The sequence below is a fragment of the Strix uralensis genome, chromosome 7 (assembly GCF_047716275.1).
Source record: "Strix uralensis isolate ZFMK-TIS-50842 chromosome 7, bStrUra1, whole genome shotgun sequence".
Taxonomy (NCBI): domain Eukaryota; kingdom Metazoa; phylum Chordata; class Aves; order Strigiformes; family Strigidae; genus Strix; species Strix uralensis.
In genome coordinates, this window is record NC_133978.1 from 15,184,511 (window position 1) to 15,201,050 (window position 16,540).

Genomic DNA, 16,540 nt, shown 5'->3' on the forward strand with positions numbered 1-16,540 from the left:
TTACCTGCTACCCACTCAGAGACTGCTCAAACCATAGACAGATCATTTGGATGTACTTGCAGTAGGTGCAAAGGAAATTCCACTAGGAGCCTTAGGTGTCTCATTAGTTACCTAAGCACTTGCAAAATTCCTGTAAAAAGCTCTTTCCATGGGCTCATAAGGAACACCTCATACCATTTCATGAGATCTTGAAGGGGAGAGTGTCAGGAAGAAAAATCCTGAAGAAGGATACTGTGACTTTATTATGATGAAAAGACAGAGGAATACTGAAATTCATTGCAACAAGCAGGAAGAGGAGATACAAATAAGTCTATTAAGCTTTATCCCACACAGGAATATCAAATCAACTGTCTTTCCTCCTCTTGTATATATGTGCATATTCATCTAATTGTAAAGGCAAGACTTGGCTCAGTCTCTACGGCAACATTGCATTCCAATATGCAGCCAAAATACTGATTTAGAATTGCTAGTACCTCGAAGCAATATGAATTACAGTTAAAACATAATGTTTGAAGTCTGCCACGCTTGTGGCAGAAGCCTTGTTTTAAACTTGACATACTTCACTACATGATCATCCCTTCTTTCTATCATGGGAATTTTTCTACTTTACAATAAACTTTTATAATTCCCTGTCTGAGCCAGTGAAAATCTTTATCTCTGTTGGCCAGTTGAGATTATGTGATCCAGTCCCCTTTTTCTGGGCCAATGGCACTCTGATTCCAAACCTGAAAACAAGAGCTCATCTTTAGAAACTGCAGTCTAATTTCCCTGAGAAAACTGTGACTACAAACTATATTACACGTGAGAAAAAGCAAGGACCTCTTTTTCTGTGGAAGCATATATATGGAAGGAAGGTGGAGCAATTTTCTTTCACTAACTTACATGAGACAAATCTCAAAGCTTCCAAGGTCTCTGGTTCCTTGTCTCTGTTTAGATAGCTTGTGTAGACAACTGCACCAAAATCCAGGCCGAGCAACGAAGTAATTTTTCACATGCACGGAAGTACAGTCTTGAGGGTGAGAGAAACTACAAGACTATTGATTTATAACACAAGTTTATAAATATTTACCTTGTTCTTCTAAATTCTTTCCATCATTTATGTTACCGTTCAACAGGTCACAAGAAATCGCTCAAGAGATATCCCATCCACACTATTCAAGAGGCATTATAGACTTGGGAATATGTACATTTTGTAGTAAAGAAGGTTTACAAGTGGTCCTCTTGGGCAGAGTTGCCTCTCATGGCCAGGCTAGAGGAGTCTCATCTGCATACTAGTACTGAAGTCAAGAGACAGACTGTGGAAGGGTTGCAGTCTACAGTGCTTCCGTAAGATGTGCTTGCCTTGGAGCCATATACATGCTGTTTTCTGGGGAATAATCACAGCATGTGCAGTGCAGGTTTCCACAGCTGATCCCCATCACTATGTTTCCATGCCATCCCCTAAGGACACCATAACTCAGGATGTGGAAGAGCTTTGCTCTTCTTATCTATCCATGTGTTCATGTCTCACCAGTAGGTATGGCAGCTATTTGAGTTCTTCAAGACAAGAGTGCATTTCAATTAGGCTTCCAGATATAAATAACTTGCAGCCACTCACTAGTGCTCTTTCCCAAAATTCGAATTTACAACCTTGAGTTGAAAGATTTTACATCCTATTGTTGCTGCCTCACCTCCATCTGCTTCTATTTCTCAGTGTTACTATCTTCATTCTTTCTAGTCTTTTTCATTCTTCCAGAGGTGCCCTGTGCTGCTTCTGATTAAACATACCAGCAATAGCCAGACAGTAAAGAAAACAGCATCAGTTCATGCACAGAGCCAGAAGCAAAGAAGAGCTAACAGGCTGCATGAGGTCAGCACTACTTCTTGACAGAGCCTAGTGTTTGCTAACCCATACATGTTTTTTGTCCAAGCATCCAGCTCCACGCCAGACTCTCTCTAAACATTTATCTGTGTGGTGTTATTCTGCACAATTTTGGAAAATATGCTCTACCCAGTCACCAGTACTCTTACACTAATGACTATATTTTGTAAAAGCACAGTGAAAGATATTTAATTAATTTCTAGTTTGAGAGTTAAAGCACAAAAAAAAAATCTTATTGTGCACATAAGATTGTTTTAGTAGGTTTGTTTTTTTTTTTTTTTTAATTAGCACTGCTACACCACCTTAACATTTTCTGTATATATTTCCTCTTTGTTCTTGAGACTTCGATTACTTTGTTGGCACCTACCATAGGAGAGTCCTCATTCATGTCTGAGTTCTTATGCACTTTTCTAGAATTTTTTAGCAGTCACTTCCCCCCAGCAGTGCTTTAGTGGATGCCCTCAGCTAATTATGTACTCCTATCACCTTTATTACATGGGATCAGAGTATTTTCACTCTTACCTGAATCTTCCATTAGACAGTTTTTCCAACTTAAACAACTCATCTAAGAAAAGATGCTGCCTCTCCCTAGAAGCCTTCTTTCTTTTGTGCCATTTTAACTGCATTCAAGAAAAAGAAATCAATGTTGCTGGTTTGTAGTGTCTATTGTTTCACTGCAAAGTCACCACACTATTTGATGTGATCATGGTACAAGTAAACCATTAATGTTTGGGTTTTTTTCCCCCAATTTAACAAAACCCATATGAACTGGCCAGACAGAAGAAGTTTGACCTCCATTCAAGCTCAGACAGTATTTACCTCTAGTGAAATAAATCAATTCTACTTCCAAACAATCTTGTCAATATTTCTCCTCCGCAATATGTTGGAATTCATCATCTGCTTTTCTTACTCCTTGCCCTACTATTTGGTAAACGTATCATTGTGACCTAACAGATAAAATGGTATCTTGAACATTATTTTAAAAAAATTAATGGTCCTTTTATCAGCAGGTAAAAATGACTGTTGGTTCCTCAACATTAGCTATCCTTACATCAAGTTACAAGAGCCTCCAAAACTACAAAAATTACTTAACTGCAAACAACTCAGACCATGTCTAAAACCAGTCAGGTAGCACATTTCCCTGGTGAGGGCACATTCTAAAAAGTCTCCATTCACAATAGTATATGCAGCATGAAAACTCATACCAGGTCAGATCAGATCAACCTCCTCTGTTCCACATCTGATCCTGGACAGCAGAGGACACTTACAGGAAAGTGTCCTGTACAAGACACAGCAACCACCTCCAAGGATACTTTCCCATCCTTTGGTATGGCCAAGTGAGTATCTCTGCATTCCCCCAGTTTCTAACCAAATAGATCAGCCCCTATAGAGTCTATTCAACAGCTGAAATATAACCACATGGGCCATCAAGCCTTGCTACATCACCCTGAATATTGGAGATTAGGATGCTTTTGTCCAATTTAGGAGAGAAAAAAATTGAAATCCCTATTTCAGGATTCCTTGATACTCATTGCAGTGAATTAGAAGTTTGTTCTCAATTGCCAGGCTTTCCCTTTTCTCCAGTCCTCATCTCCACCTCTGTATTTCATCTTCCCCAGCTGCTTTCCTCAATCTATGGACTTTACAGTCCTGTAGGTCTTGTCTACATTGTCTCACAAGGGATGGTTCATGCCTGAGTACTCCCATGTAACTGGCTCAGGCAATAATATCAGAGTACTGAAGATAATAATCTCCACTCTGGATAGCTCTGGGGTAGCCATTCAAGAACATATGCTGGGTCTGTGAATGGCTTGTACAGCTATGCTCAAATCTTGATTTCTATGCATACCTTTTGTTAGTGGGTCCCTGGAGAGGAGAGCAGCCACACTTCCCTGCCACCTGCTCTTTGTTCCTGGAGGTTCGTTTCACTCCAGGAAACTATCCCGTGCCAATTCCCCACAAGGAATGTCTCAATTCAGCCCTGTGCTCTTACTCCACATACCCTATCTGTGAGAATGAGCTTTTAATCTGTGAGGCAGGAAAAGTCTTCTCAGCAATTTTACAGCTGTGTATATACTTCGGAGTGCTCTATAAATACAGCTCTAAATCTTTGTGTTTAAGAGAGATGGTGGAACATGTATTACAAGAAATAACACGAGAGTCTGATAGCAAGGCTGCTGCCATTCATTCCCCAATTCATCCACAGAGCAGGGAATCAGGTGGCTCTTGCACCTGAGCTGCAAAACTGCTCCTCATCCCAAGGAAGCTCTGCATGCTTTTCTGTTGTCATGACTGAATTGTGCCAATTGTGTCCCTCCTTTTGCATTTCCACCATGTCCCTCAAGTGGTGAACCTCCCTGTGGAAGTGCTTACAAGAATTCACAGGACATGGGACAAAAATTGGAGCCCCGTTGAGCTCAAGCTTTATTGAGAAGTAGGAGACCAAGGAACTACTCTGACAAAGCTGCTCTGTGGCTATTCCAAAAGTAGTTTCCTGAGTAGTTATTTTAGCTATTCTAAACGTAAACAGACATCTCAGATGGGACTTAAACCTACCTCTTATTCTTCCAAGGAATTTGGATTCTGCAGTTGTTTATGCTTCTTCTTACCCTGCTCCAGCAATAGAGCCAGTCCTTATAGCCATTCACCAGCATTCTTGGCACTGTAACAGCCCAGATGCCAAGCTTTGAATTCTCATTTTCTTCCCCTGTCCGCTATAGCGGCAACATCTGCACCTGTGGTTGCTTCCTGGCTGGCCTCTTATCAAGGCTTCTTCTCTGACTTTGTGGCTAACTCCAGTGCTGTTTGTGATGACAGCTGTTCCACTGGTGCAGAACCAGCCATCTGGTGACCGACTTGTCCTCTTGGACACAATTTTCTTCCAGCTGTCAGGAATTTACTGTTGGACTGGAAATAATTTGGTATGTAAATACATTCTTCATGATATCCAAGCTATTACTTCCATGGGCAATGCAGTGGTCCCATCACAATTCCCGTACCTGGGTGCATCCACAGCCACCTCTCTTCTCTCAGTATGGGGAGGGATGGGTCTGATCACTCAAGCCTTTTCAACAGTTTCAGGCCTACAAGTATGATCTTTTGACTCTTTAGATTTAACAAACCCTCCCCAGCATGCCCATACTTGTGTACTCCAGCAGTGGGAATACCAGACTGCAGCTTCTCTCAACTCTAAAAAGTGATTTTCACCATTTAACTCATGCAGTTATCATTCATTTCTAGCTAGCCTGGTCCCAGAGGCATGCTGCTGACAGAGGCTGCCTGCTCTCTCTGAGCATCATGCTTCTGATCCACAGCCTTCTTTATCACTGCCTCTCAGATCCACAGTGACAACTGAGGGCCTCATTAATGTCCCTGTTCCCCCCAGGCAGAGAGAAAAGCAGAGGGTCTACTGCTCAAGAACACACATTGCATTTCATGCTTTTTACCCAGTGCGTAATTTTTTATTGGACTAAAAATTTAGAAATTCACGATAGTATGTGTGTCTTGAGGAAAGCATGACTACCTATGGCTCCCTAAGACTGTTAGCCTAACAATTTTCCTGCCAACTATAGTTGTAGAATCCGTTTCTATTCACATATCTAATCTGTCATTTAACCATCTCATTTGCTCCATTGAGACTTGAGGTAATGAGTCTGGAAAATTATTTATAAGTGTTTTCTTACATTTGAATTTTGATGAGATCCTCTATCTATCAGTGGTGCAAATTGTTCCATTCTACATCAAGAAAAAATTCAATCTAAATTCAAACATAAGCAGCCACATGATTCCATTCTGCCTCTCAGTGGAAGCAATTTTCCTCAAGGATGTCCTAGCAACATTTTTTCTGACACCTAACATGTCATAAGGGTGAACTTTTTGTTTTGAGGGTTTGGGGTTTTTAACTGACTTGTGGAGAATGCAGAGTTCATTCAGTACATGCAGACTGGGACAGTTATAGTTCACAATCAAAAGTTAATTTTCAGGACAGGAATTGCTATATAAGTTTAAATTTATTTCAGCTTCATTCCCTTGAGGCAACAGCTTTATTCACTACCACCAAATGCTTTCCTGGTGGAGCTGCACAAGACTATTTTCACCCAGCAACTACCAGGAGAAAATTAAAGGAAGACACACAAAAATGAAGAATGCAAGAGTGCCCATCCCTGTTGTTTTCACTGAAAATATGGACTGCCAAATCCTGGATGCTTGCATTTAAAAAAACAATGAAAATTGAAGTATTATATTTAAACTCTCCATTTAATGGAAAAAAGCATACCTTTCCCAGAGAAACATAGCAGGATTTTCTGTTGTGTTACAAGCTCCATTTCACCTCTTTCTAAGGAAAAGAATTATTTTTTCAGCCAAATAGCCTGTCCCCTTATCCACACCCTCTCCAAATGCATGGCTGAGTTTTCATGCTACCGTCCTCTCAGCAGCAGCACAGAACTTTTGCAGCATCCTCAGCTATTTGGATCTTCTGCATAATTCAGGCAATCCCCAAAACTAATACACAGCGTGCAGCAGCCCGATCCTGCCACACCCCTCTTGCACCGGCATCTTCTGCTTCCACCACACCAAAGCTGGTGGGAATTGTCCAAGGTCAGCTGGTGCCAAGGAAGTCAAATCTTGATGGACACAGCCCTTTGGCTGTCTAACGTCCTACCCTTTTAGCATGGTGTAAGAAAGGTCGCAAGGGTGTAAGGTTATTACTTTAAAGTCCTCCATAATTAGTAACAGACAAATAACAGTAGGAGAACTGTTGCTTCTCAGGGTGCTTGAAGGGGGTTTTTTGCCTTACAAGAAACCCATGAAGAGAAAACAACAAATGGAGATAAGCTGGGATTTCATTTTATGCAAAAGTTAGATTGAAGTGGTTTTGGGACACAAACCACACAAGCACACTACCAGTTTCAAAGCCTCAGCCCTCCACTGCCTCACCAGAAACGTAGCCTGGGCTCTGCTCGGCTCCACTCCTTCCAGCTGGCCCTTGGCAACCTGCTTTCCTGCATTCGTAACCCCTCTCTCCCCAGCCTCCGTGTCGTAACATGCTGGTAACAATAACATTTCTGAAATCAAAATGCTTTGCAGGCCAAAAAGCTGAGCTCAATCAACGCAGGGGGAAAGCAAACTGTGGAGAGCTATTGTTTCTGAAAACCGTCCAAAAACTCTTGGCACTTCAAGGCATTCCCAATGTCCTTTGCACTATTTCCAGGAAAAATGATTCCCAAGGCCTTGCGTATTAAAAAAAAATCTGGCTTATATCAATAAACATGGTAACTGCTGTACTTTTTCTCTTTAATCAGAGCACAGCTAGCATGTAGAAGCAATCAGAACTGAGTCGACTAGCCTGTTTTAAGTGTAGCATTTCAAACTCTCAGATTCTCCATTGAGGAACATAAATTAACTCCTGGGACTCCTGAATCTGAGCATCATCTTTGACTACTTTTATGTAATGCAAATTCATGAAGAAAATTTGTGGGCAGATGTTGATGGAATAAGTGGCAGAAAAGGCAGAAGGGCAGTTTTTCTGACCAAATGAACTTATACAACTTGTTGGTGTTGTGGAAAAAGCACTGTTTGCACCAGTGGCTGGGTTGTAAGCCTAGAAACAGAACTGCTGGTTCTGATCTCAGATCCTAACATACTGACTTCCAACAAGTCATTCAAAGCTCAGTGGTGTTGCAGGGGGAGATTAAAGGATTTAGAGGAGATGAGGGATGCAACTACCTTCCTTATTCCCTACCTGATACAAGGAATCCAATTTGCAATTAAATTGTAAATGAAGTTAAACTCGAAGACATATAATATGTGGCCCAGGACAGATGAAACTTCAGGCAATACCATGGATAAGAACATTGACTCAGTAACAAACCACTGGCAATCACCACTGAATTACTGTTATATATTGTTTTGACTAGTTGTGCAATATCATGAGAGTGTTGTACTTATAATCCAATACATTCAAGCAAGAATTTGCAGACATCCCTTGTTCAGGATAATAGAATATATTTCGTCTCATTTTAGCTGTTCAGAGAGCTGAGAAACCCTTCTGTTCTGTGGATTATGAGCTGTTCTTGTAGTGTTATATAGTCAAAAAAAAAAGCTTTGAATGTCTCTGTTCTTCCTGTCCACAGGGTTTCAGATGGGTGGCTTTGGAATGAAGAACTTACAAATGAAATCTTAAATGATCGGGTGTACTTTAAGATTTTACAGATAAAGGAAAGTCTAGGATTTAGGAAAGGTGTAAAAAGATAAATGGCCATAATTTTGTAATTTATATTTATCCACCCCCTGCTCCAAGAATCATATTTTGAAAAGATAAGCAAGAGTCTAGTATCCCTGTGAGAACAGCGAGAAGCTTATGGCTTATTTTCAGATTTCACACCACACAATGTCTCTACTACAGTCCCATATAACAACTGCTGTCTTCATGGGAAGGCACTGTACAATGAAATAGTCTTTGAGGTACATTTCACAAAAACAGAGAAATTATGGGTTAGGGAATTTTGTTTTTTTCAAACAAATGGTGCACTTTACTATGCTCTACCTCATATCTCTATCACCTCTCTACCTATTAGACTTCCCAAACACTTAACCTTACTGCAATATTTAACACAGGTATTTTATTTTCAGAATGATTGTGAAATCCTTTACATGTCATAGAAAATTAAAAGAACAAAGATCTACTAAAAACAAAGCCGTCTCATTCCCTTGTTTAGACTAATATACCTCCAACTCTGATTTCACAAATATTACTAAAAATACATAGTCAATTTGTTACTCAGGTTCAGGGCAAAGGGTTGTGTTGTGAGGTTGGGGTTTTTGTTTGGGTTTTGGGATTTTGTTTGTTTTGAGATTTTTTTCTGCAGTTGCTCTACTTCAAAAATTTCAGCCTCAGAAATATGGGGCTGAGTATTGGGAAAACCTCATTTAGCTATGTAATATCTGTGTATGGTTAAGACAGTTTTCTTGTCATAGCGGCTAAATCTAACATTGGTAACCCTGCTGGCACTGCTGGGTAATGGGATTCCCATGCTTGAGGTGCTAATGACTTTGGGACATCTCAGTTACTGGAGCCAAGAGAATAAACTCTTCTATGTTACTGCTTTTATAAATACAGTCCCCAGTTCAGTCTTTTGGTAATTTGTCTACAACAAAGTTACCACCACCTTTATGAAGAAGAATGACATTAAGTTGTTAGGCCACTGAACCAGTGCAGAGCTGAAGAGCTGAAAAAATATTTCGTCCCTTCAGAAAAGAATTACAGTACCTTTATAACTACTAGGAGGAAGCTCAGTTAAGCATAAAAGTAGGCTTCACATGCATAATAAAGAGTAACAATGACAAAACCTAGGATCTAATCCGATTTCCTTCCCTGCACCGCAGAGACCCCTGGAAAAGCCGGACGGCCTGGATGTTTCGGATCAGAGCAAAGAACATCCCCAGCATCTGTGTGAGAAGTGCAAAGTTTTGGGCTACTACTGCCGCCGTGTGCAATAAACCTTCGAAGTGGCCTCTTCCCGTCCCCATCATCCTTAAAGATCCTCTGGCAGCATGCGATCAACAGCAACACAGCAAATTAAGATAAAAGCTAAAATAATTGCCAATATTGCCTATCTAATAATATGCCTTACCATTAATAGAATGTAATATTTCTCCTGTGCATGCACACACATGCAATGGGTATTTACAGGACTATGATTTGTATACATACATATATATGTAAATTTTTATATATATATGTACACACACATACAGAAAGCATTGCTGATAGCGTTCACAACAGAACCATGGTTACAGGTTCTGCTGATTGTTTACACAGACCCTATATCATGGCCCGGTGAAATGAAGTACTATTCAATAGGCAAGGTATAATATTCACAAGGAATATATTTTACATGTATGGCTTTTGCAGAGGTTAAATAACTGTGGGGCCACTAATTGCAAGCACTTGCCCACAACATGAACGTTATTCCTATTATATGACAAGACGAAGATAAAACAAGCCACAGCATAAAAGAAGGTAAATTATTGTTTTCCCAGTTTTGGAAAGTCCGAGAGTTTTGTGCTGATTTCTTGGACTTTTTCTATTTGTTACGATCGCTTGGGCAGGGCTTAGGCAGAATCATTTTTGCAGGATGTGGCAAAAAAAAGTGAATAATTGTTTGAGGGTGTGCGTTCAGTAGAAAGGGAATGCCATAATGGGACCCAGAGCATCAGGAAGGATTCCAAGAGGTTTTTGGAGGAGACAAAATTGGCTTGCTTGTGCGACTAACAGATCCTTCTCTTGTCATATAATCCCACTGAAATGGTCCCTGTATGTGTATGGGTTGTTCATTAGGCCACAAGCACACTAAATTTACTGTGAATAAGGGGGGATAAGAATACTTAAAACTGTCCCCAAAACCCTTAATTGAAAGATTAGCCAAACTTACTATTTATAATAGTTTTAAAGCCACTTTCTGGAAATATTTTTATGTCCTGTTTTCTACTGTACAAATTTGTTATAATATAAAAGTTGTTAGCCATAGGGGTGTTTTGAGGCATGGAGAACGCTCTGTATAACCTTCCCTCTTTGTGTCTTCCTGAAGCACCTACGTACGTGACAAGAAATGTAGGAGTTATATTTCATTGTCCCATTTCAGGTAGAACTTTGTGCAGGGGCATCCTGCTGCAAAGAAGTATCTCATCAGGGATTGGGAAATATCATGAACTCAAAGTACCTCGAGACAGTATCCTGTTTGTATCTCTACAGAAAAATACATTGGCAAAAGGAAACAACAAGCAATTCACTTGCAGCATTCACAAAAAATTACAGGGATAATGTTTGTTTGGGGTTTTTTTAATCAACAATTTCTACTTATATGAAGTTTCCTTTAGAGAAATGGATTTGTGTGAATGATACATAGTGAAAATACTTTAAATCCTAAATAACTTGATGTGAATTAAATTTATTTTGAGAATTCCATAATGCTAAGACAGAAGGGGTTTTATGCCAAGTGATAGCAGGATGTTACCAGTATGTACAGTCAAGCTCTTGTAAAGCAAATCGAAATCTTACAGTGAACATTCATATAGGAAATGTGAAGCTTTACAGATTTGCTCTAGGGTCAAACTTTTGCCATTTCCCTGCTTTGCTATAAGCAGGGCAAAATTGTTTCCGCTTATTCTGGTGGTAGTGTCATGTACCTATCTCACAAACCATTATTTATGGGTAGCCCAAGTGACCCAGCCTACTGGTCGGAGCAATGGATAAACATTGGGACTCCTGGCTTCTGACCACAGCTCTCCATTAGCTTCCTGATTTTGGGCAAGTCACAAGATCCTTCTGGACCTCAGTTTCCCCTACTGCAAAATGGGGATAATAATACCTTAGTATACCTACCTCACAGGAGAGTTGTGAGGCTTACTTAGTATCTGTGTTTTGACATCACTGGATGAAAAGTGCTATGTAATGTTAAAATAGTATTAACTAAATTAATCACTTCTAAACTAGTTTTGACCAGCTGGCAATTCCATCAACTAAAATAGCTGAAAATAATATTATTGGAAGTTAACAGTAATTAACAGTTCAGTTGCCTCAGTGAGATACGCAGCTTTAGCATTTTCAAATGGAAACACATTCTTTTGCACAGACTCAGAAACTACCTTAGAGACAAATTCTCTAAACAAAGAAACTAATCTGCCCATACAAATAAGAATAAGAAAATACACAGGCAAATCTAGGAGTGGATTTTCAAAGCCTGATCTCTGGTATTAATATCAATAGTTTGTTTCAAGCATGAGTAATTTTGAAAGAGCCACATACTAAACAAGATCTACTTTTCCTCTTGAGCACTTAATAGTACATGAACAAAAACAATCACCTTGATGCTTCACATCCAACTACATGTAGAGAAACCCCCCTAGATGAAGGTAAGGGAAAATGTTATTTTCTCCCTGAAACTGAGATGTTGCTATCAACCATTTTTTTTCTGTGTTGAAATAATTTCCCTCTTGGATAACCACTAGGTCAGTAAAATAGCACATCCCTTGATACAGCTACATCAATATACAGCACACCACCCAGTTCTGAACAAAAACCAACTAAAAGATACCATTATACGCAGTTGTTGCTATTTTCATGACAGCGTCCTGTTAAAAATTGTTTATCCAGATTCAAAACTGCATGGCAATGCCTTTAGCTTATGAATTTTTAGGCTGTACTAAAACTACACATGATCAACTTTATTATTCTACACCTATAGACATTAACTGTGTTAATTAAGAGCATACTTATGAGAGTTCAATATTTATATCATTGATATTTTTCTAGGCAGCAGACATATAAAGTATTTAAGCAATATTTGCATATTTGAAATAAAGAGGAGAACAGATTTTCCCCTGCACTTATGCTGGGGAAAAGCAGATAAAGACCAAAATGCGAGGCAAAGAAGCAACACTGCCGTAGTTTGTACTGCCTAACTCAGAGACCGCAAATCCATCCCAGTGCAGGATGCGGGTGCAATCAGGCCCTGGGCACCCCAGGGCTGGAAGCAGCCTGCTTTCCTTGCCATCCCTGCCAAAAGTGATGTGAGGAGGGAGAGTGACGGGGGCTCCCTGGGGAGCGACCACAATCCTCCCTCCCCTGCAGCCATGGAGCTGAACTCCAGCTTTCCCCCAGCTGGGGGGATATCCCCTTGTTTTCTGTCCTCACTAAGCAGGGCTGAAACCTTATCTCCCTGACGAGCTGGTGCCTGGGGAAGGTGGCAGCACCAAGCTCACACGAGGGGAGTGTTGCCCTGTCCCTCCCTGAATGAGGTTTGCTCATAGCATTATAGCATTTGGCCCTGGGCATTTGCTCCATGCTCATCCGTCTGGAGTTTGTGGTTGCTGGCAAAACACATCCACAAGAGTAATGTACAATAGCTTATGACCACTGGCTTTTAGTTGATGGCATAGAAGCCATCTGAATTTTGATTTCAAAAAAAGAAAAAAAAAAACACATTGATTACAAAATGTAGACGACTTCTCCCCTCCCCCCGCCCCCCCCCAAAAGGTAATTCACCTATAGACCTAACTCACTCTTTCCAGATTGGAAAAACCTTAAAAATTCAGATTTTTGACTGGAAAGAAGATGAGTTGATTTAGCTCTTAGATTTTTCTGAATGCTTTCTAATGTTCTCTATAACCAGCTCTGCATTTAGAACATCAGCTAGTAATTCTTGAAGGCATTTTTAGACAGTCTTACAAAGCAAGCATCAGTAAGAAGAGTTTTAAATAAATACAGCCCTAAAATTGGGTATTCTTTAGGGGTGTACCTGAGAGAAATTTGGCTCTGTGCATTTATTTGGCAAACTGGATTTTTAACCTCAGATGCTTGCTGTTGCCTGCTTACCAATCCATCCAGCACACACCTTTTTTTTTTCCTCCTTTTTCCCCTCTTTGGAGATTTTTAAGCTTTCATTTATTTCTTTAAAAAAACCCCAAACAACCAAACACAATTTGTTTCCTCAGTCGGTCAGAACATTTCACATGGAATTTGTCCTTGGCATTGGCACTGCTCTGGAGAAAAGTATCAGTGATTTGAAATGGGTGGTGTAGGTTTTTAGCTGCTTTAACTTGATGTGGCTCCAGTGAAGTAGTTACAAATACTTCATTTAACAGTGATGAAGAAAAATCCCTGTAGTTTAAAGGATGGCCCCATTTTAGCCAGTTTCTACTGCTGCTACCATGGACATAAAATGATACCACACAAGCAAAGTTTGAGGCCTTTTTGTCTCAAAGTTGCTTTTTAATTTCAGATAAATACACAAGAGTATATATTATTTCTGAAAATAGGTGTATTTTGAAGTTCCCCATTATATGGGACTTAGTTTGTAAACTAAAAATGTGAAGTTACATATGTCTGAGAGAAGCCTTATACCGAGAAGTATTCTCTACATTTTACCTTTTTGTATAAGGTGAAATTTAGATTATACATGGGTTGCATACCTGTGATGCTCTAGCAGTTATTCCAGAAATAAAACTATGTAAAACACTAAAAGTTAAGAGCTTTTGGAAGTGTCAGACTTCACATATTAGTTCTCTTTGTCCTGCAGTCATAGATTATTTTTTTTTCCTAGTATGGATCCTAAGAGTTGTCCACTGAACAGTATGCAATAAATCATCAACATGTTTTTCAAGTTAAGTGAATTGACATATATTTTCCACTTGCCTCTGCCAACATATTTTAAAATGTGATGGAACTATTCCCATATAAAAATCATTCTTTAAGATATCACTCCACTCCCGATTGGGCTTCAACCCATATCTCTTTCCTATCTGCAAAACCACTGCTGTCCATTCAGTTTGCTATATTGCTGAAGTGCTCAGAGAGCTGTTTGAGATCTTAGATATAGGGACGATGGTTTGTGTTTCTAGGATGAATTTCAAAGGGACAATCGTGTGCAGTTACTAGCTATAGATGATTGATATAAATGTTTACCCCTGTATGAAGTATTTTACAGTTTTACTTGCAGATGTGTATTTATCTTGAGTTATACTTGACATAGAGTTTCTTTCAGTTTTTTTTTTTAATACTATGTGTGTATTTTGGAAACCGTTTTAGATGTTAAAATTTTTGAATGGTTACAAATATTTCTTATAATACTGAATTGTTATCTTATCTGGAAATTCTTTGCAGTAACTTTTTTGTATATATTTGAGGGCCTTTTTAAAAAGTTTGTTTTTTTGGGAAAAGTTTTTACAATTTGGAAGCTTTCAGAAGGGCCTTCCTCTCAACTAGGATACTAACAGAGGTAAGAGTTTTCTTAAGTATTTTACAGAACTAAGGATGTATCCTCAAGAAAATATTTATGGAAGTAATTTACTTTTTTTTTTACAATGCTTTTGTCTGTATAAAGTATGCAACAGAACTACATTAAGAAGGAAATATTGTCTACATAAAATATTATATGAAAGTTGGTACATAATTCTGACAAAAAACCTTGCAATTCTTTAAGCCATATTGTTTTTCTTATCCTTGGATGAAAATATCAGTATTAAGTAACCAATATATTATTCAAGTGCTTAGACTTATATGAAATTGCTTATACAGTTTATTTATGTGTATTTGGGGAAGGATTGCTAGAAAAAGCTATCACTAGACATATAGCAAGTGAGGAGCAAATAACAGTATATTGTCACTTTATGGCCTTGTGAGAGACACAGAAGATGCTGAAAGCACCATAGAGACTCGGCTTTCAGAAACTCCGAAGCACAAGCGTTGGGTTTCAAATGGTGGTTCTTTCCTTTCCCATAACCAGAGGGGAAGAGAGTTGGTTGGGACGCTGTTTGACAACTTGACTTTCACAACTCTGCAGACTGTGAGCTCAGCTATGCAGTATCGGCTACAGCAATAATATCAATCAAAGGATGTAAGAGAAAAGGATTGAAGTAGATTATTGTAGGGGTTTATGTTTATTTTAATTAGAACTCATAGCAATATAGAATATGCATGTGCACGTATTTGAAGCATTTTTACACTTTACATTTCATGTAGTTTGATTATATTATGAAGGATTGGGTTTTTAGTTTGATATTTTACCATGCTAAAATGGGAAGTCTACCCAACCCTGTACTGGATTCTTGATTCCTTTAAAAGGTTGTTTAGTACAGCACCCACTGTGTTGTGTACTAGTGCTAAAACTAACACTGTATCTTATGAATTTCTTCAGCTTTAAAAAAAATTAACCTAATTATTATTACATTTGTTTAGCTGTACCCACTGACCTTGTCAGATTCAGTTGGTGATTTGTATAATTTCTTTTTCTGTAACTGTTAATAAATTTGTACAGCTAAAACAAACAAAACCTATGGACAAAGGCCTCAGAGGTACCAGTTCTGCTTCAGCAATCAAGATGACAGCTTGCTCATCTGGTGACTATGTTGCTAAAGAGACTGTAAAACCTCTGTTGTGGATTGTCCATAAAATGGCATTCCGACATGTGCCTTATTTGCTGGATAGTATACAGCTTTCCTCTAGTATTCTAGCATTTTAATGCTGTATTAAAGTACTGCAAAAAAACAGCAAGAGAGTGGTATGGTTTTCTTGAACGTTCCTTCCTTTGAAGTTTTACTACCAGCTGCATTGGGTTCCTGGTTACGGACTGGCCAGCTGCAGCCTGGTGTTCACAGTGCAAACTTGCCCCAGCATAACTTGACCCAGACCACATGAGGAAAAGTTTCTCCACTGCAGCCAAGTCCTGAAGCTGCAACAAGCCTAGTTGCATCCTGGGTGAGAGAGCTTTACCCAAAGTCTCCTCTGCTGATGGAACAACAGTGGGTTAACAGTGCCAGCTTTTCATTTTTAACAGCCTGGTATTGTCTAGCATTATTCTGAAGGGAAAACCTCCTAGAATCAAAGTACACTTCTATCCTTCATAGCTGGATAGGAAAGTTTAGATGTCAGAAAGTTCCTATAATGAAAAACAAGTTTCATCATTTTTAAAGGTCATCAAGGTATACCACTTAAAATTTAGGGAATTGGATCTAGTTCATTCTTAGTGACCACTAGAAATTGCCAAGAACCAGGCCTACTGAATGTTTGTTGTTTATTAGCAATGCTCCTCTCACATCCTCAATCCAAATTCAATGGCAAGCAATTTTTCTACTGAGACTGCCAATGGTGTTGTGATTGGAAATTAAAATAAGGATGTC

General features: G+C 39.1%; 1 protein-coding gene across 2 annotated transcripts in view; it reads left to right on the forward strand.

Annotated features, from left to right (window-relative positions):
• The window catches only part of ZCCHC24 (zinc finger CCHC-type containing 24), a 122,442-nt gene extending 106,532 nt beyond the window's left edge, over positions 1-15,910 (forward strand). For both annotated transcript variants that reach the window (XM_074874520.1, XM_074874522.1), the window contains one exon: positions 9,248-15,910. In XM_074874520.1, the coding sequence (XP_074730621.1) occupies positions 9,248-9,361 (114 nt within the window). In that variant the 3' untranslated portion in view covers positions 9,362-15,910. The remainder of the gene's footprint in view (positions 1-9,247) is intronic.
• The last annotated feature ends 630 nt before the right edge of the window (positions 15,911-16,540 follow it).